The following is a 20974-nucleotide window of genomic DNA, read 5'->3' as shown; positions in this document are numbered from 1 at the left end:
ACAGTGTTAATGATTCCCAACCCAACTTTTTGGAGGACTCTCTCCCCAAATGAATGCACCACATTGAGCTTGTTAGTGGACATAAAATAGGTTGCAGATAAGGGGGACATTGTTGTAAAAGTAGGAAAGAGTATGAAACCGATTCAAAATATATTTTCGCTATGCCTGGTTTATATACTGCAGTATGTGGAATGGATTGCACAAAAGGTCACCTCAAGTTTAAAAGTAAGTTCAGAGTGCGACAGCAGTGGAAAAAGGAAGCTCATGCGTGCTGGCTGCTGTATGAGTCATCTTACTTTTATCTGTACTCTTGCTTTTCTGAACGTGACTGGAATGATCGCTGTGATTGGATAACTGCAGTTTCGGTTCCCATGTGTTTCTGTCATTCTCCGGTTAAAGAACGCCTCCAGCACTGAGTAAGCATTTGAGGATGTGTCCGCTTTATTTGCAGGCAAATGAATCACCTGTAATGTTTCAGAGGAATAGGTTTGGTCCACTGGTTGACAGCTAATCAAATGTTGCAGCAGAAAACTCCATTAGATGCACAGACAATTCTGCATGGTTTTTACAATCGTTTCCACACTTTAAATAGAAAACAGCAGTAAATTTCTCAGCAGGAGTTGGTTTTTCAGTATAATACATTTTGTAAATGACGATATTGCCATTATTTTGGAACAAAGGCAGTGGGGACACCACCCTAAAGCGAGAGACAGCTGCATTTGGGACGCTTTTAAATTCACTGTGTGTGAAGTCATGTCCATGACGGTTATAGCGCCACACAGTCTTAATTTTAAACTGGATGTCATTCTGTTGTTAGTTCATTTAGCTGCTCTAAAACTTTTTCTAAATGATGTTCCAAGCTTTTTTCCCTATCTTTTTTATGTTTTTTCCCCCTGACTACCAAGAGGTCACCAGTTGTGCGGCCCACATGCCTTCCTTCCTGTCTCAGCCCCTCTCTCTGATCACATGTAAAATGTTCCTCCGGCAGATTGCTGTTTGGTGCCGGCTGGAGCTTAGAATGATCTCATGAGGTTTTGTTTTATTGTTTTAATACGTGTGCTACAACGTTTTTGGGCAAGTAACTCTGGAAAGACTGATAAACAAAAGAGCTTGCGGTCTTAAACAGAGAAAGACAGAGGGAACTTTAGGAAAGACAGGGAAGACGGAGGATAGTAATTCTTGAGAATGAAGGTTCGTCGCAGGAGGAATAGCAGTTTGGATGATAACTCAGGGGCCACCCAGGACAGACCACCTTTGCTAAAGTTGGTGGCAAAAGACAATCTGAGGGATTACAAGAGTGGGCAGAGGGGCACAGAAGAGTGCCTAAAGCTTTCATGGAATCACATTCCAGGACGAAACTGTTGGCCGGCTGTTGTCATAGCAGCAGGATTACTGTTGGCAGGGGTTATTGGGCTGTTTCATGCATGGTGTGTTTATTCTATACACGAAAACCTGCTGTGGTTTTCACATTTAAAGGTAAGCCAAAGCAGAAGCTGTCTTCATTTTTGTTGCAAGAATGTTGCAGAAACATTGTTAAATGAAGTGAATGTGCGCTCTTCAGTATTGGTCATGAGGTCTTTTTTTTTTTTTTTTTTTCAGCCGGTTCTCATTGTGTTGTCTTCCATTATTACTTTATAGTACCCTCCGTTTTATATTTTTATGTCTTAAAGGATTAGTATAGCCTACTTCCAGAATAAAAAATTCCTAATAATTTACTCCCCTCCATGTCATCCAAGATGTTCACGTCTTTCTTTCTTCAGTCGAAAAGAAATTTGAGGAAAACATTCCAGGATTTTTCTCCAGTGCAACTTCTGTGCAGGGTTCCCATGGGTCCTTGAAATCCTTGAAAGTTTGTGAATCTGAAAAAAAATTAAATAAATAAATCAAGGCCCTTGAAAGTTTTCGAAAATAAACATACATAGAAACAGGTCCTTGAAAGTGCTTGAATTTATTTTGTGCAATAAGTTTTGTTGGAAAAAAATTCCATATTATTACCTTCGGTCCGGTAATGTGTTATTTTGCTAACACTGTGGCTTATGCATGCTAGCTTGCTTGATTTATGTTAGTTAGGGTGACCATACGTCATTTTTTTTCCCTGGGCATGTCCTTTTTTTGGACCTAAAAAAATGCATCTTGTCGGGATTTCTAAATTGCCCAAAATGTCCAGGATTCGACTTTTGCTTTCTACAGTCACCATTCATTGTGTGCGTGTTTGTATTAAAGCCATACGCGGGACTGTTTTCTTGATCCCGTTCCTGCTGAATTTCGGGCCATTACCACCCGCTCACGCAGTCATTCATAATTTCCTTGCATCAGGGAGACGCTATCATATCCAGAGTATTTAAATCTCTTTTGAATGAGCGGCTATTCACTTTCACTTTCAATTTTGCTATCACACGCACTCTGCATAACGAGAGCACATCTTACACGATCAGATATGAGCATGATTTGTCAGTCATCTCTTCTTACTCTTGTCTAGACCCATGATCAGTTAAATCTGATTCCTGCAGCTTGTGTTGGATGCTGAGTTGCCAAATCTGCATTTTTTGCACATAATTGGGCTGTTTTTAAACTGTTGCGAAGGGTTGATTTTCTCCCATGGTTTAAATGTTTGAAATACTGCATAAATTACATTTGACTAAAATGCTTGTATTGAAACATTTTGCATTTTACCTGTGATAAAACTGTGCAAGATGTTAAGTTGTGTGATGGCCAGTGGTAGGAAGCCTTTTGAATTGCGAAACCTTGCAGAATCTGCAATCATACAAAATGCATATTATTTTTTGTTTAGTATTGACCTGAATAAGATATTTCACTTAAAAGGTGTTTACATATAGTCCACAAGAAGAAAATAACATGTGAATTTATAAAACTGACCCCATTCATAAATTTACATACGCTTGATTCTTAATACTGTGGTGTTATTTGAAGGATCCACAGCTGTGTTTTTTTTTTTTTTTTGTTATGCTAGTTGTTCATAAGTCCCTTGTTTGTGCTGAACAGTTAAACTGCCAGCTGTTCTTCAGAAAAGTCCTTCAGGTCCCACAAATTCTTTGATTTTTCAAAGTTTTTGTGTATTTGAGCCCTTTCCAACAATGACTGTATGATTTTGAGATCCATCTTTTCACACTGAGGACAACTGAGGGACTCATATGCAACTATTACAGAAGGTTCAAATGCTCACTGATGCTTTAGAAGGAAAAACGATGCATTAAGACCCAGGGGTGTAAACTTTTGAACAAAATGAAGATGTGTACATTTTTCTTGTTTTACCTAATTATATTTTTTTCATTTAGTACTGCCCTTCAGAAGCTACAGAAGATACTTACATGTTTCCCAGAAGACAAAATAAAATAAATTTACCCTGATCTTCAAATTCAAAAAGTTTTAATCCCCTGCTCTTAATGCATCGTGTTTTTTTCTGGAGCATCAATGAGTGTTTGAACCTTCTGTAATAATTGCATGTGAGTCCCTCAGTTGTTCTCAGTGTGAAAAGATGGATCTCAAAATCATACAGTCATTGCTGGTAAGGGTTCAAATAAGGCTTCTGAGTTTTCAGAAAAATATGCGTTAAAGCTGTTTTATGAAGAAAAAAGTGTAACATGTCTTCTCCAGATTTCATCTGACTCTAATCTTTGTGGAGCATATGGATCTTTTTGTCTGATAACCGTTCCCACTATAAAACTCCACCATATTTACAACACCTGTTTTTTTTTTTTCTTCTTCCTCAAGGCTTTTATTGCGAATGAAATCACTGTTTATTCTGGTCAGATAGCTTCTCTGATTTCTTTTTCAGATGGGAAATGTATTTCATTTTAACACCATTTACTCCTGTTGTGCTTCTTGTCAGTTCATTTTTACTGAATCTTATCCTCTCTTCTTGCATTTGTAGGAAGTCGAGCGTGAAATCTCCTTCCGGACAGAATGTGGCCTTTATTACTCCTACTACAAACAGATGTTGAAGGCGCCTTCTATACAGCAAGGTACTGAGATCTATTCACAAGACAGTTTTGCTGGTTATACGATCACTGTTGCATCATGTCATCTTTCTGATGGAACACGGATGTTAAGGACTTTGGTTTTTCTTTTTTGTAGAAATATTGCTCCTATAGGACAGTGGTGCTCAATCCTGGTTCTGGAAAACCCCAAACACCGCACAGATGTTCCTGTAATCAAACACACCTGATTCAACTTATCAGCTCATTAGTAAAGACTCTGAAACATCAAAAGTGTGTGTCAGATAAGAGAGACATCAAAAACGTGCTGTGTTGGGGGTTCTTCAGGACCAGGTTTGGGAACCTTCTATAGGGCAAATATTATTTCATTGTAATCACCATCTTTCAAATTTTCATTTGTGTTCTTCCCTTTTAGTTTATTTAGCTCAGTCCAAAATGGTGAGTTTCTTGAACCACGCTGTCTGCTTTCCATTATCACTTATGTAATCCGAGAGCTATCAAAGGAATGTTTCATTACGTAACCATATCAGTGTGACTGGTCTCAGAAAATAGAGGAAATGTACAACTTTGCTCTAAGTGGTCCTTGCTCAGTCTAATTGGCCTAACAGCCCCATTTGGAATGGATTTTCTTTGTGCTTCTACAGTGAAAAACATCACAATTAGGTCATTACCCATTGAGACTGAAATGGTAAGAACCACAGTGGTGCCAAAAGCTGTTCTCTAGACATTACAATTGGGCCTTTGTACTTGTAGCAGAGTAAAAGCATGTTCAGGGCATTGCTTTTCTATTAAGCAATCATAGAAATTGATTACTGTAAAATGTCACAGCTGTAGTACTATATGCAGTAGTTTAAAGAAAGTTGAGGTTGTTTATTTTGAAATCCACTTCCATTATACCATTTAGTGGCAATTTTGGTCTGCATTTGCCATAATGGAACCCTTTCAAATCAAAGTATCATAAGCATATGAGCTCTAATTATTATCTAAGCCATTCTGCTATACAAAGACAAAATATAGTAACTACACATTTTGTCAAAATATGTCTCTAAGACTGTGATCTATGATCTCTTTGATCTGTCTGTGACAGATGGGTTTGGCTCAACTGTGTTTCAAAGAAAACCGATTGTGAAACCGATACTAAAAGCAGTCTAAATTTATCCAGATAAAATGTTCTCTATTTTAGTGTTGGTGTAGTTATTATGCTTTTATTGTGCAGAATAGTAACCACAGAAAGAAAAATCATTTTATGTCTGAAGCACAGGACTGTCACTGATGCTCAGTAAGTGAGCAATCAGTTGTTGTTTTTATTATTTATTTTATTTTATTTTATTTTATTTTATTTTATTTTATTTTTTAGAATGTAGGTACTGTTATCTACAGAATAAGGTTATATAAAACCACGTATATAATATTATTTATTTATTATATATTTATATAAATAAATTAATACTTTTATTCAGCAGGAATACATTAAATTTACCAAAAGTGACATTAAACTTTTATAGTATTATTAATTTCTGCATTTTTATTGCATTTTTAAATTTTGTAATATTATTAGTTTCTGCATTTTTAATAACTTTCTTTTACATTTTCTATTGCGACACATTTAGACTGGAGTAACGGCTTCTGAAAAATTGACATCACAGAAAAAAATGGTTATTTAAATTGCAATAATAAATAAAAAATTACAAAGTTTTACAAAAGCTTTAGTGCTAAAAATGAACATGATTCATTAAATTAACCTGTTCATACTAAGTGATAAGAGTCAATTTGCATTTGTGCAAAGTTCAACTTTTTGTGCAAGTTTATCAGGTTGTGTGTGTTCTTGTGTTCACAGGTCTTTATGAACTTATTCATGACAACACTACTGAATCAAAGAGAACAATAAACATCCTACAGCGTATGAATATCTACCAAGAAGTGTTCCTTAGCATTTTGTACAGAGTACTTCCCATCCAGGTGTTCAATCACTTCTGTTTTCTTTGTAAAATGTATAAATTCTCTTGGGCTTTTGCAGAATCAGCTTATTTTTTTCCCGTCCTGTATGTATGTGTGTGTCTGTTTGTTTTGCAGACCTACTTGGAGCCAATTTATTTCTACATCTACACAGTGTTTGCTTTGCAGACAGTGTATGTCATCGCCCTCTTTATCACTAGCTGGTTACTCAGTGACTCATGGCTGGCTGGAGCCCTCAGTGGAGTCTGGTACATTCTCAACAGGTGTGTGTGCACAGTCAGTCTCTCATGCACACAAAACTCACCTATCTGGCGTAAATAAAGGCTTATTATGGTGCAGTGAGCATCTCAATAAGTGTGACCCAATACGCTTCTCTAAAATATGAATTGAAGCTCTCAAGGATAGCACTAAAATGAAATTTGTCATTTAGGACTCTTGTTCAACTCCACAGGCAACCTGATAGGATGTTCCCCATGGTGCAATCTTAAAATTTAAGAAACAATACAGATAGTTCCCCACACCAAACTACTGGTTGAGCCGATTGGGAAGCTCAATCAAGCAGCACAGTGTTTTGATCGCACCACAGTGTTTACACATTTTATGAAATCCGCTCTTGAATGGCTTATTTATAGTTGTTTCTGATTTTTTTTTAGCTGGAATTGTAGAAGATATTGTGGCATTGAAAAATCACACTTTTACAACACTTCACTTGTTTTCTTTTCTCACAGCCTAAGCTTGTGTTCTCTGTGATTGTGTTTTGATTCGGTGATTGATTGCGTTCTTGATTTGTGTGCAGAGTGGACACCACACGCGTGGAGTTTACCATCTCTCTGAGGGAGAACTGGTCAATACCTTTCTTTGCTCTTCAGGTGGCTGCAATAACCTGTTATTTAAGGCCACAGCTAAAACCTATTCACCAGGTAATCTTCTATCCTGATCCTGATGTCTATTCCGTAACCATTTCAGAGTCAGATTGGTGATGAAAGGTCTGATTCTTTTCAACAAATCAGTTCTTTTGGACAGTTCGTGTCAGTGAACCATTTAAAAAAAATGTCAATATTTCTTTTACATACTCACATAATTATCACTAATATGTAATGCTGTCATTCCGGCAGGTAAAAATACATGCTTAAAGGATTAGTTCACTTCCAGAATAAAAATTTCCCCATAATTTACTCACCCCCATGTCATCCAAGATGTTCATGTCTTTCTTTCTTCAGTCAAAATTAAATTAAGGTTTTCGAGGAAAACCATATAGACTAATTCGGTGTTTGCAAACAGTGGTGATGCTTTTTGTGGGCGGAGCCTATCTGGTGGCAGAAAATGACATTTATTAAGGACTAAAAGAATAAAAAAGAAAGGTAAATTTGAGTTTGTATTTCAAAATTCTGACTTTATTCTCACAGTTCCGAGATTATATCTCACGATTCTGATCAGAAAAATCAACTCGTCATTCTCTCTTTTTCCCTCTGCTCAGAATCATGAGTTTATATCCCAAACTTCTGGCTTTTTTCCCACAGAATTGTCAAACTCGCTATTGTTGAGTTATAAAGTCCGAAATATGAGATATAAACTTGTAATGAATTTGTAATGAAAAACGTCAGAATTATGAGAGAAAATAGGTAAATGAAAATTGTTTTTGTTTCATGACGTAACTGTAGAGCTAATGTAATATGTTCCCTATGAACTGCATATGTGAATATTATATAAACCTATTGTTTAAATCAAATTTATGCTTTAAAAGTACAGTAATCATAGCAGGTTATCCATTAGTCTGTCCGTTTAAAGGTCTTTGTTTAGCTTCAAATGGCATCTTTGACGACAGTATTCTATAAAAATGATTTGCATTCCGATTCTGACATTCAAACGCACAACAGTACATTTTTCTCTCTTATTCTGTGGATGTTACCAATTTTACTCCACTTGTTACCAGTGTTTTTTTCTGGCACCACAATGTGTGCACAGTTGCAAGTGACATAACTGTGATGTCTACTCCAAATTGGTCTATAGTGGACTTCAGTGGTGATCAGCAGGTTGAAGGTCCAAAGGTCCAGTTTCAGTGCGGCTTCAAAGGACTCCAATAAGGGACCTATCTAGTGAAACGATCTGTCATTTTATATATATATATATATATATAAAAAAAAAAAGAAATGTATATACTTTTTAACCACAAATGCTCAAATTGCTAGACACATTTCATAATCAAGTTGGAAAAGTCATGCATGGTTAGTTCTTCATTTGTGTATTTCGGTTCAAAAAGGTAGGGTAGGGTGAAAAAGTCCATCTCTTTTTCTTCTACAACTTCAAAATTGCCTGAAGAAATTGTCAGGAAATTTGTATTCTGCAAGTGAACTAATCCTTTAAACACTGCATACTTAATACTACTCAGTAGTAAAATTCATTTTCATGTCTTGACCGAACAGTTTTTGCCTGTTATAATAAGATGTTTAATATAACTAGTTGTACTATGCATTTGTTTTTTAAAGAAATGTACCTCTTACCCCCTCATTCAAGTACTTGGTTCATGCATACTCATGGACAACATGAAAACCAGGGTGTGAGGGTTAAAATTGCAGTTTTACAGTTCAAGTCTGAGACTGAGTGTAATGGTGCCTTGGGAAATGTTGCAACCATTGGTTAAATCTGACTGTCAAAAACTGTTGTCTCAGTATCAGCGTACTGTTGACTTGAGAACTACTGCCACAAGATGATGTGAGTTAGCGTCACTAAATGGAATTGGAAAACTGAAGATAACCCTGCCCCAAATTCAAACTGTGTTTGAGTTGTTTGATACAGCGTTGCTCTGTCGAGCTGGTTGGAAGCACAAGCACTGAAATATTGACCCTGTCCCAAATGGCATGGTTTATGTGCATTTGCATTCTTGCAGACTTGCAGCGGCAGCTGTATGCCCATGTCGTTTAAAGGGGACATAATAGTTTCTGCAAATCTTATGTTAAATCTTGAGTACCTACAGCTATAGAGTAGTAGTGAATTCTTCATATTCCCAAAAAGTCTTTAGTTTTATCAGATTTATAAAAGAAAGATACAGCTGTACTGCTTCTCTGAAAATGGTCTCCTGGAGGCGTCATGGATGGAGCTAGGGAGTCACGAGCATGCAACGTTTTTGCATAGTGATAGTCTGCAAGCTGTGACATTGACATAAATAATTCCCTTAACGCTGAGTTCTTTGGGAAGCTGAACAAGATTATCTTTCCCTCACAACCAAAAAAACACTTTTTTGGTGGCATTGTTGATTTAATCTAGAAACAAAATGACAAATCCTTCTCAAACCTGTCTGTGGCAGTGCTGTCGACAACTTCTGCAACCTGAATTAAGCTTGTTGATGGGCGTCCTCTTGCTCTCGCTCTGGTTGATGTGTGCACACACTCTTTCGGGAGAAGTTCCCATACAAGGAATTGTGCCCTTTATGACGTCATACGGGACCATACTTGAAAATCTTTCCAAAACTTAGGCCTGTTTACACTAGTGTGCTGTTTTAAAATGAAAACGATCCTCGTTTACATTTCTGTTTTCACTGCTCTCCGTCAACACTACACAAACGTCCATTCATGCAGGTACAACCGTAGATATGTATAGGTAGATGCCCTATAGGGCTGCACGATAAATCGCATGTGATTGTCATACATGTTTAGTCAGTAAAGCCAGTTCTGTGATTAGTGGTAAATCTCCATCACATGCTTTCAGCTGGAGCGGCAATGAATACACAGAGCCGTAAATCACTGATAAGCTATGCAAAATCTTGTTCATCATTGAAAGCGATTAATCTTTCAAAAGTCCCTGTTTTGGTCAGTTTACACTGAAATGCAATCCCTGAGTTTTCGGTATAAAATGGGGTCTGCAGCATTTTTAAAAGTCTCTGTTTTCGCTGGAGTAGTATAAACGAAAGGCATAACTGTAGCAAAAGTTATGCGTTTTTAAGTGAAAGCACACTAGTGTAAACACAGCCTTATACAAACCTTGAAGGAGTGTATTTGTCACAAAAATACTCTAAATGTCCAACTCATTATTTGAAACTTTGGCAATGTTTAGCATGGGAATCCATCTCTTTAACAGTGTAAATGAGTCAGAATGCATGAAATAGCATTAGACCTCCCTTTAAAGTTCCTTTAAGACCCAAGCTCCACTTCAAGTGTGGGTTCTGAGACTGTGAGGGCTTCAGGCAGTCGCACACCAGACGAGAAGCACAGTGCTGCATTGCCCTACATCTTTAAAATTTGAATGCATAATTTTCTATGAGTGTACGCCCGCTTTTAAGGTGCCATTTGGGATAGGACCATTGTGCACCACAGAGCCACAATGTTTACGGTTCTCAGGGAAATTAATCTAAAAATGGCTTGCATCACTTTATTTCCATAGAAAAGAATCAAACTTCAACTTTAAATAAATGTAATCAAGTCAAATGTCAGTCAGTTTTGTTTACTCATTAGGCAAATTAATGAAAAACGACAAATAATGAAAAGAGAAAATATGACTGGAAGGACTGAGAAAATATGAGACAGTAAGCTGTGATAAATATTTCTGACTGTTCGCTGCTGTTCTGAAAGTTTTATGAAATATGAAATGGAGGTTAGCAATTGCAAGTGTATGTTTGAAATATTTACTTTGCTGAGCACATATTTGTTCTCTCCCAGTATGTTCTCTCAGCACTGACTCTAATTGCTTTCCTGACATATGGTATATCACTGGGAAAGTTCTCATTGTATGAGCTCTGAAGAAAGAACAAGGTTTTTTGTATGTTTGGTTGTCTGTGCGGTTAGAATTGAACCTCATTTTTTGTTCATGTGCTCTCTAACCACAGAGGGTGGTGCTGTGGCTGGTGTTCGTCTCCACCTTCTGCTTCTGTTTGACATGGCAGTTCAATCAGTTTGTCCTACTGGTGCAGGCCCTTATAATCTTCACTCTGGATTGCCTGGACTTCTTCACAGCAGAACAGGTAACTCTCCAACACAAATTAGAGACTTTCCACATTTGTGTAGTTGGATTATTCATTTCTTTCTCCCTGTAGGTGGTTTCTCTGTACCTGATGCAGGTGTTGAGTCTGTTATTGGTGTGGTTACTGCAGTTCTGCAATTCTATGATTCTGGGCTCTCTGGTGCTCAGCTTCATTGTTTCTGCCCTCTTCATTAAACACTTCCAGGTCAGTGTACATCTCAGAACATTAATAAATATGACTTAAGTTGGGAAAGTAAGAGTGTAAAACCTGTTTTTTTTTTGTGATTTTAAGAACATATGTTGCATGTAATCCCGGATACCATATTGTATTTATCTTTTCAGTATGTGTGCTTTCATCCAGGGCATGTGATTTTCCAGAGCATGTGGTCATCTGCAATACGTCACTAAAGCGTTTTGTCAGATCTTAGAATGACATTGGCAGACCTTCTTGGTCTAGACTGTAGTGAATATGTTAATATGCTCCTTAATAGGGACATCAGATGCCCATTTTCCACAAGCTGGAATGATTCTTTAGAGTCTTCATGAAATGTCCGCAACATACTTTGGTTAAAATTCCTCAATGGACCTGTAAAACAACACTGTTTTTACCTTGTTAAAAACAGTGTCCCATTTTGGTGCATGTCTTTTTAAATGATAATGAGCTAGCGCTCACTCCTCCCCTCTCTTTCATGGAAGAGAAAAAGCGATTACTTCTTCTGGACGTGGCAGTCGTGGGCGACTATGACTTTGAGCAATATGACGTCATATTGCTCAAAAAATCAAAACGGCTTGATAATTGAGACTGTTTATGTTTTTGGGGAATAAAAAAAAAGAAGTAGTGAATGGATTTTTATCACTGGTGGGTGGTTGTGTCCACACACTGCTGAGACACATTTTGCATTTTGCATTTGATGTCATCGTTTAAAGATGATGATCAAATGTCTGTACACAAATATGATTAAAGTGAACATAGTGTTTTGCAGATAATCTCATTAATGAGCTGTGCTTGCTTGGATGTGAGCTCTAGTATTTTATTCTGAATTACCAAACAGAATTTGGAAAAATAAACAAATTAAGAAGAATTTAAAGCCCTATTCAGGCATGTTCACATTTTTGTGAAGTAGTTCATAGCATTTTTTGTTGGAACGACACAGGGTGTAGGAGTTACAACCTTGCTTAGCTTTTTATTGAAGTGGGTAAAAGATTTTTAATTATTTTGTATTGTTTTTTATTGAAAGACAGAAAACTGTGTTTTCAAAGGTTTATTTAAGTGGTGGGATGAAAAAAATGTAGAAATGTTTAGCAGTTTTTTCCCAGAACCATAAAAAAAGGAAAAAAAAGTTTATATACACTGCCGTTCAAAAGTTTGGGATCAGTAAGATTTTTTAATATTTTTTAAAGTCTTTTCTGCTCATCAAGGCTGCATTTATTTGATTAAACATACAGGGAAAAAAAAACAGTAATATTGTGAAATATTATTCCAATTTGAAGTAGTGGCTTTCTATTTTAATATCCTTTTTATTTTAATTTATTCCTGTGATGCAAAGCTGTATTTTCAGCATCATTATTAAAGTCTTGTGTCAGATGATCCTTTAGAAATCATTCTAATATGCTGATTTATTATAAATGTTGGAAACAGTTGTGCTGCTTAATATTTTTTTTGGAACCTGTGATACTTTTTTTAGGATTCTTTGATGAATGAAACAATAAAAGAACAGCATTTATTTAAAATAGACATCTTTTGTCAAAATATAAACTACCGTTTAAAAGTTTGGGTCAGTAAATTTTTTTTCTTTTTTTGTTTTGAAAGAAATTACTACTTTTATTCAGCAAGGATGTGTTAAATTAATACAAAGTGATAGTAAAGACGTACATTGTTAAAAAAGATTTCTATTTTGAATAAATACTGTTCTTTTAAACTTTTTATTCCTAAAATAATCAAAGGTTCCAAAACAATATTAAGCAGCACAACTATTTCCAACATTGATAAGAAATCAGCATATTAGAATGATTTCTGAAGAATCGTGTGACACTTGAGACAAAAGTAATGGCTGATGAAAATTCAGCTTTGCCTCATAGAAATAAATCTTATTTTAAAGTATAATAAAATAGAAAATTATTATTATTGTTAAAATTAAATTATTTTAAATTGCAATAATATTTCATAATATTACTTTTTCTGTATTTTTCATCAAATTAATGAAACTTTGATGAGCATAAGAGAAAAAAAAAAATAAAATATTGCAAATCTTACTGATCCCAAACTTTTGAACAACAATGTGTATTGCTTTAGTGTTTTTTTAAAAAGTTGCAGAATGTGACTGGATTCCTCACTAATGTTATTTCATCTAATAATCCCATATGCTCATGTTTGATATTTCCTGTATAATGAATTAGCACAGCTAAATACGAGATGTATTAGGTCAGATAGATATGATGGCAATGTCTAAATACAGTAGACACACTCATCTTTGCTTATCTATGAACTCAAAGCAATTCCTTTAAAGACATTTCCTAAAAACACATCCTATCCGAATAGGGTTTAGACTAAAAAAAGTTTACATGAGGCGTTTCATCACTTTTGTTTCCATGTCCGAGCCTTATCTGTGTTCCCTAACACCCAGTTCTGTTTTGATTGAAAGCTGAGGCTAAAAAATATTGTTGTAGTTTATTTATTAATACCTTCTTTGTGTGTGTGTGTGGCTTTCCAGACGGGACTAAAGACGGGCGGCTTTGCTATACGAGTAGGAAAACTGGCTCTTCACACAGTCCTAGTCCTCACATTAACTTTCACCATCAATTATTCAGCCAAGGTGAGCTATGAATCGTGTTCTACATCGTACGCCCTGTCATTAATGATAAAATAGAGCTTCTCCGGCTTCTCCTCCCAAGACACTAGCTTTGCTTTCACTCTCATTGTCTTTCTTCATATCTCACTCTCATAAAAACCCACAGCCCCGATCTCATGAGACACTCACATGAATGATTTCATCCTTCACTCTCTCCATTTTAATTGACAGAAAATACTCCAGCTGAAATCGGACGAGCACATCTTTAAGTTCATAAAGGCCAAGTTTGGCTTCGGGGCAACGAGGTAAGTCTTTGGTCATCTCTCATGGCGCTACATCTAAGCCTTTTATCATCAGTCAAGTGCCATATCTTGGTGTCTTATTCAGAAGTGAGATCTACTCGGAGACTAGAGCGAGACATTAATCCGCTGTGATTAAATGAGTCCAGCTCCGGTGGAAAAATAACATCTGGCACACAATATAATCTGCTCATCCACTAGATATTTATGAAGCCATTTCACTTGATCAGATGAATTGCTGCTCCAAATAATCTGTATAATATATATCCTGCCCTTACCCCCTCCCTTCCTCTTTCTTTCAGAGACTTTGATGCCAGCCTCTATCTCTGCGAAGAGGCTTTTGGCTTGTTGCCATTGGATACATTTGAGCGGTTGGCTGGCACAGTGCTGCTCTATCCGTATCTGTGCACCCTCAGTGTGCTTTTCATCTTGCTGCTGCTGGTGGCGCTCTCTAATCTCAGGTAAAACTCCTGCATCACTTCCTCTCATGTGCACCGCCACGCCATATGCTACGCGTTAGTATCTGGGAATATTCTCATAATGTTCATTTTTCTAATTAGAGCACAAAAATAGGCTGAAAAATGACCAATAGAGCAGTTATTATAGCTTTGTAACCACCTCGTCCACCACAGGTCATAATGCTAATTTATAATTAGAGTTATTAGTCTTTATTAGATGTGCTACAGAATAATTGGACACTAGATGTATTTTTTCCATTAGGGCTTTTGAATGTTATTATGTTCGGTTCAAAGCGGATTTGCTGTTGCTTTAAGGGCTGCTGTGGCCCTTTTTTTGTTCTCTTTTCTTATCAGAATCACAGGAGCTCGTAAACACCCGGAAGCTTTGCACCACACACACATGCACTAAACAGATAGGCTGTTAACTTAAAAAAGAAAAACCGCACACACACTTGTTGTTTTAATTCCTAATTCTTCTTTTCAGCTTGAATGGGTCAGGACAAGCGAGCGGGGAGAGAGAGGACAGGACCTTTAGGATGCGTCCGGACGTCGCTTACAATCTCTTGCACACCGTCTTCTTTGGCCTGCTCGCTTTTTCCACCATGAGGTAAACAACTTGTAAATTGGAAAGTTTTGTTGCTTTCATACCACGTATCTCTTTCGCTCCATGCAAATATTTTCCTTCTGTATTTCCCTCACTCCGCCGTCTGTAATTTCATTCCCCGCTGCTGCCGCTATGGTGCATCTCAATTTCAACCTCTTCTCTGCTTCCACTTTCATTTCCTGTCCTCCACACCGCTTCTGATTTGTGATCTTCTTCATCTTATTAGTCCGTATCCCAAGTTGACGGTTCATTCGAGATTTTAATGATGAATGAATTATGGTAGAACATTGCAATATCGCTTCATAAGGTTTAGTTTGGTGGCAGAATAGTAATAGAGTTGAAAATGAATGCTGTGTGAGTCTTTCATGTTTGCGGTGTGGTGTCTGAGCTTTATGATAAAATAGAAAGCACCAAGAGATTTTTATCTTTGCTGCTGGCAGGATGAAATATCTGTGGACTGGCCACATGTGTGCATTCGCCGCCTTTGGGGTGTGTGGGAAGGAGGTGTGGTCGTTGTATCTGAGGGTGCTACGCTGCAACACTAAAACTATGGTGAGCGACTGAGATCTGACACACAAACACACACAGTGCAAATGAGAGATACTTGCTAGCATTCAAAAGTTTGGGACATTTCAGTAAAAACAGTAATGGAATTAAACGTGATTTATTTCTGTGGTGGAAACCACTGCATCAGTGTCACATGATCCTTCATTGTTCATTCTGATGCTGATTTGATGTTCAAGTACATTTTTTTATTATTAATAATATTCTTTGATGAATAGAAAGTTCAAAAGAATTTGAAGCAGAATTTTTTTCTAATAGAAATGTATATGCTGTCGCTTTTGATTTAATGTGTCCTTGTTGAATAAAGGTTTTTCTTAAGAAAGTCTTACCCAAAACTTTTGAATGGTAGTGTATGTTTACTTGTACACACACAAACACACACCCACACACACTTTTCACTTGTCCTCTAAAAAACGAGAAATGAGGGAGAAGTAATATGGCGGAACATATTTCAGGATATATACTTTGTAGAAAAATGAATGTCCGATGATAAACAGTGTTTTCCAGAGGACCTTGTCTCATGTTAAAGGTATTTTGCATCATGTGAGGGGGAACACATTAATAATTTCACATAAAAATGGCTTACTAATGCGCAGTCCACAAAGGGGCAATATTTGCCCCCTGGAATTGATTTCCAGGGACTTTTTTTTTTTTTTTTTTTTTCATCAACATATGTTATCTTTAATGTCAAATACTTAAATTTACCCAGTTACTTCAATCAATATTTTAAACTGTCGTAAAATAATATACTGTTTAAAGTTGTGTTTAAATTATACATTTAAAAAACAGGAGCTCTTTGGGCTGCAATATTATGACAAAAATCATTATTGTTGATTATTGTGCTTTATATTGTAATAATGATTATTAATATTGATATAGAAAACAGTATAAAACGTTTTTGTTTTGTTTTGGGCATGTCACATTCTGGCTTCACAGACAAACATGTCCGTACATGGCGTTAGCCAAGTCTAGCGCAAGTTATGCAAAAACTTCCGTTATTGTCACTAAACCTACAAAATTAATCTTTTATTTACATAATATCTGCACTGTGTTGTTTATGATGAGGGAATTAGCGAGTGTGCGCAATCATCAACGGCTCCGACGATTTCAGCGATGACTAATATAAGTGCCTCTGATTGGTCAGTGCTTTCCTAAGTTCAAAGAAATGCATTTCAACATTCAACATTTTATAATAATATTCTTGCATTGGCTGCAAAGTTTCTCACAGTATCTTACCCTAAATCTTTATCTACCCACAACTATTACATGGGTTTATACAGTATGTTATAGATTCACCAATTTATATGAAAATATACAGTTGATGTCAAAAGTTTACATACACCTTGCAGAATCTGCTAAATGTAAATTATTTTACCAAAATAAGAGGGATCGTACAAAATGCATGTTATTTTTAATTTAGTACTGACCTGCATAAGAGATTTCACATAAAACATGTTTACATATAGTTCACAAGAGAAAATAATAATTCAATTTATAAAAATGACCCCTTTCAAAAGTTTACATACACTTGATTCTTAATACTGTGTTGTTACCTGAATGATCCACAGTGTTTTTTTGTTCAGTGATAGTTGGTCATGAGTCTCTTGTTTGTCCTAGTTAAACTGCCCACTGTTCTTCAGAAAAATCCTCCAGGTCCCCCAAATTCTTCGGTTTTCCAGCATTTTTGTGTATTTGAACTCTTTCAACAATCACTGTATGATTTAGAAATCCATCTTTTCACACTGTGGACAACTGGCTAAATGGCTAGTCTGAAAACACTGTATCCAGCACAAACTGGCCTACAATAGTTTGTGAGCAGCATGTATGTACATGTATGATTTGGAGATCCATTTTTTCACACTGAGGACAACTGAGGGACTCATATGCAACTAATACAGAAGGTTCACATCCTCACTGATGCTTCAGAAGGAAAGATCAGGGTGAATTTAACTTATTTTGTTATCTGGGAAACATGTAAGTATCTTCTGTAGTTTCTGAAGGGCAGTACTAAATGGAAAATAATATATATATAGACAAAATAAGGAAAATATATACATCTTCATTCTGTTCAAAAGTTTTCACCCCTGGCTCTTAATGCATTGTGTTTTCTTCTGAATCATCAGTGAGTGTTTTTTGAATGGGGTAATTTTTATAAATTCAACTATTATTTTCTCTTATGGACTATATGTAAATAATTTTTTATGTGAAATATCTTATTCAGGTCAGTACTGAATAAAAAATAACATGCATTTTGTACGATCCCTCTTTTTTTGGTAAAATAAGTAACATTTTGCAGATTCTGCAAGGTGTATGTCAACTTTTGACTTCAACTGTATGTATTGTTAAAAAATGTACTTAACTTATTACTTTTTTATGTGCTTCTGTATGTTCATGCTACATAAATTGGTTTGGTAGATTAAGGTTAAAATAAAGTTTACCCAGCTTACCCTATTGTCCTCAATATTCAATACAAACTATAGCAAAAAACAAAACAAAACAAAAAAACACAAGCCTAATAATAAAATCAGTACATATAGAAGCCCACAAAAGATGGTTATCACATATCACTATATACAAATGTAATTTTGATTCTATAATGCTCAATGTTATGAACTAATATTGAGTTTCAGTGAGGCATGGTTTTCTTTCATCTGTTTAAAGTGCCCATGTGCACACAGCTGAACATTTCATTTCCCCACTAGGTGGCAATGTAGTCACAGCCCTCGAGCCTAAACAATTACATCCCGTTTCTTCCCATTTATATGGTTATTTATCCATTTATGTTATTAATCTGTTTCCACAGATGAGACTGATCAGGTACTCGGTTCCTATTGTAATACTGGCGTTTCTTTATTACAAGGTAAGACATTTTCAACTATGCTGTCATGTATCTATTTACATATATTGCTAAGCTGCCTGGGTGGCTGTACGCCATAAACAGGAATCCTAGTGCACGCAAATGGAATTCGTATCACACTGTGTGTGTTATCTAGGAGAGTTTTGATTTCACAATGCAATTTTTTTTTCTCTGTTAACACAGCAGTGGGAATAAACAATCAGATATGAATTTTGCACATTTGTGTGTTTGGATGTTTATTGGGCTGCTTTGTTGATCATTGATTATTGTGAGTCATTCCCATTACAGCAGTCTCACACTCTCCCTCCATCTCAATCGCTGTCTTTCTGTTGACAGTTCTGGCCCAGACTGATGGAGGAGATTTCTGAGCTGAGAGAGTTTTATGACCCAGACACTGTGGAGCTAATGGAGTGGATCAGGTAAAACAGCTGTAATCTTCCTTATACACGCTACAAGCAAACACACAGACAACCATCAGACCAGGGGTCTGCAACCTTAGACAGGCAAGCCACAATGAAGGGTATTCACCTGCATCAATAGGAGTGAGAGATTAATACTATATGAGTTTTTAATTTACTTAGTTGTTTATTTTAAAAGTGTTGAAGTCCCTCGCATCTGCATGCCAACTTCTTTTGCAGTAATCCATCCTCATCATCACACAATCTGTTTTTATTTAGCTATATGCTGTACGGACTGTGATGGAGTTCGGTCTGGTTTTTTTTTTTTTTTTTTTTTTTTTTTTTTTGCTACTCACAGAATAATTAGTATAATTGAGAAGATGTTTCCGCTAGCAGTGTTTTATGGTAATTGCTAGAAACGCATAATAACGAATCAGTCTGGCATACACGGTCCTTAAAGGAGAACTCCACTTCCAAAACAACAATTTACAAATAATTTACTCACCCCCTTGTCATCCAAGATGTTCATGTCTTTCTTCCTTCAGTCGTAAAGAAATTAAACGATCAAAGCCGAGGAAGAAGCGTTGGTTATTGTAATAAAAATAATGCAATTTATATAATTTTTAATGCCAAACGCTCATCTTATCTTACTCTTCATGACAGTTAGTGTATGTCGAAAAACTCCCATCTCATGTTCTCCCTCAACTTTGAAATCCTCCTATATCGCTGTTTTACCTTTTTTGTTAAGGGTGTTTGATCTTCTTTGCATGTTCACTTTGCAAAGACTGGGTCGATACTTCTGCAGCGATGTAGGATGATTTTGAAATGATTTTTGAAGTTGAGGGAGGAAATATGATTGGAGTTTTTCGACATACCCTAACTGTCTTGAGCCAGAATACACAGAGTTCAGGGAGAGCAAGACAAGACGAGCGTTTGACATTAAAAAGTATTAAAATTGTATTTTTTTAATGAAAATAACCGATTGTTTCGCTAGATAAGACCATTATTCCTTGGGTGGGATTGTTTACAATCGCATTTGGGATCATTTGAAGCCGCATTTAAACTGCATTTTGGAAGTTCAAAATTGGGGCACCATATCAGTCCATTATATGGAGAAAAATGCTAAAATGTTTTCCTCGAAAAATATAATTTCTTTATGACTGAAGAAAGAAAGACATGAACATCGTGGATGACGAGGGGGTGAGTACATTATATGTGAATCTTTGTTTTGGAAGTGGACTTCTCCTTTAAAGGAATAGTTCACCTAAAAATGAAAAACAGCTGAAAATGTACTCACCCTCAGGCCATCCAAGATGTAGATGAGTTTGTTTCTTTATCAGAACAGATTTGGAGAAATTACATCACTCACCCTTGGATGCTTTGCAGTGAATGCAGCTGAAAAACAGCTGATTAAAAACATCACAAGAATCCACAAACATGACTCCAGTTCATCAGTTGAGAATACAAGCTTAGTGTTTGTATAAATTCTGACTTCAAGATGTTGTTTTTGGCTAAAATATCAATATTGCTTTTTCCAGTGAAACGGCTGTCTTGTCTAAATCAGGAGAGAAATATATACAGATCAAGCACTGCTTAAAAGCAAAAACAGTTGTAATCACATATATCGACGGGTTTTGATGTGAGAGGACAACAGGGAATTTTTCATTGGAGGAAATGCTATTATTGATTATAGACTTGTATTTTGTCTAGACTTGGTGGTTTAAGGTTAAAATTAATTAACCTTAATGGATTACTTATTTACAAACGTGGCTTTTCACGTCAGAAGAAAAATAATTGATGACTTGGAGTCGTGTGGATTACTTGTAGATTGTTTACCAACTGTTTGAACTCTCTGACGGCACCCATTCAGTACAGAGGATCCACTGGTGAGCAAGTGATGTAATGCTAAATTTCTACAAGTCTGATGAAGAAACAAGCTCATTTACAAGCTCAAAACTTTTTAAGACTCTTTTTGAATTATTCCTTTAATGCTCCCCTGAAACATGACACTTGAAAAAGTGATGTCTTTAACACCTTAAGTTAACAGTACAAGACAACTCAAAAACATTGAGACACTGATTTGCATAATATATTTGTGATGATGTGCATACTGGGAAACAAAATCTAGCATTCATAGCAT

The 20974-nt window shown here is 36.2% G+C and overlaps 1 protein-coding gene across 3 annotated transcripts in view; it reads left to right on the top strand.

The window, feature by feature from the left end:
* dpy19l3 (dpy-19 like C-mannosyltransferase 3) overlaps positions 1–20974 on the top strand; it is a 57057-nt gene that overhangs the window by 4651 nt on the left and 31432 nt on the right. For all 3 annotated transcript variants that reach the window (XM_051115683.1, XM_051115685.1, XM_051115684.1), the window contains exons 4-16: positions 3893–3983; positions 5794–5915; positions 6030–6175; positions 6709–6832; positions 10732–10866; positions 10939–11070; positions 13577–13678; positions 13886–13959; positions 14256–14414; positions 14896–15018; positions 15456–15567; positions 18383–18439; positions 18773–18855. In XM_051115683.1, coding sequence (XP_050971640.1) covers positions 3893–3983; positions 5794–5915; positions 6030–6175; positions 6709–6832; positions 10732–10866; positions 10939–11070; positions 13577–13678; positions 13886–13959; positions 14256–14414; positions 14896–15018; positions 15456–15567; positions 18383–18439; positions 18773–18855 — 1460 coding nt within the window. The remainder of the gene's footprint in view (positions 1–3892; positions 3984–5793; positions 5916–6029; positions 6176–6708; positions 6833–10731; positions 10867–10938; positions 11071–13576; positions 13679–13885; positions 13960–14255; positions 14415–14895; positions 15019–15455; positions 15568–18382; positions 18440–18772; positions 18856–20974) is intronic.

The sequence above is a fragment of the Labeo rohita genome, chromosome 7, assembly GCF_022985175.1.
Source record: "Labeo rohita strain BAU-BD-2019 chromosome 7, IGBB_LRoh.1.0, whole genome shotgun sequence".
Classification (NCBI taxonomy): domain Eukaryota; kingdom Metazoa; phylum Chordata; class Actinopteri; order Cypriniformes; family Cyprinidae; genus Labeo; species Labeo rohita.
The sequence above is the reverse complement of the archived record's forward strand: the minus strand, read 5'-3'. Positions and strand labels throughout refer to the sequence as shown.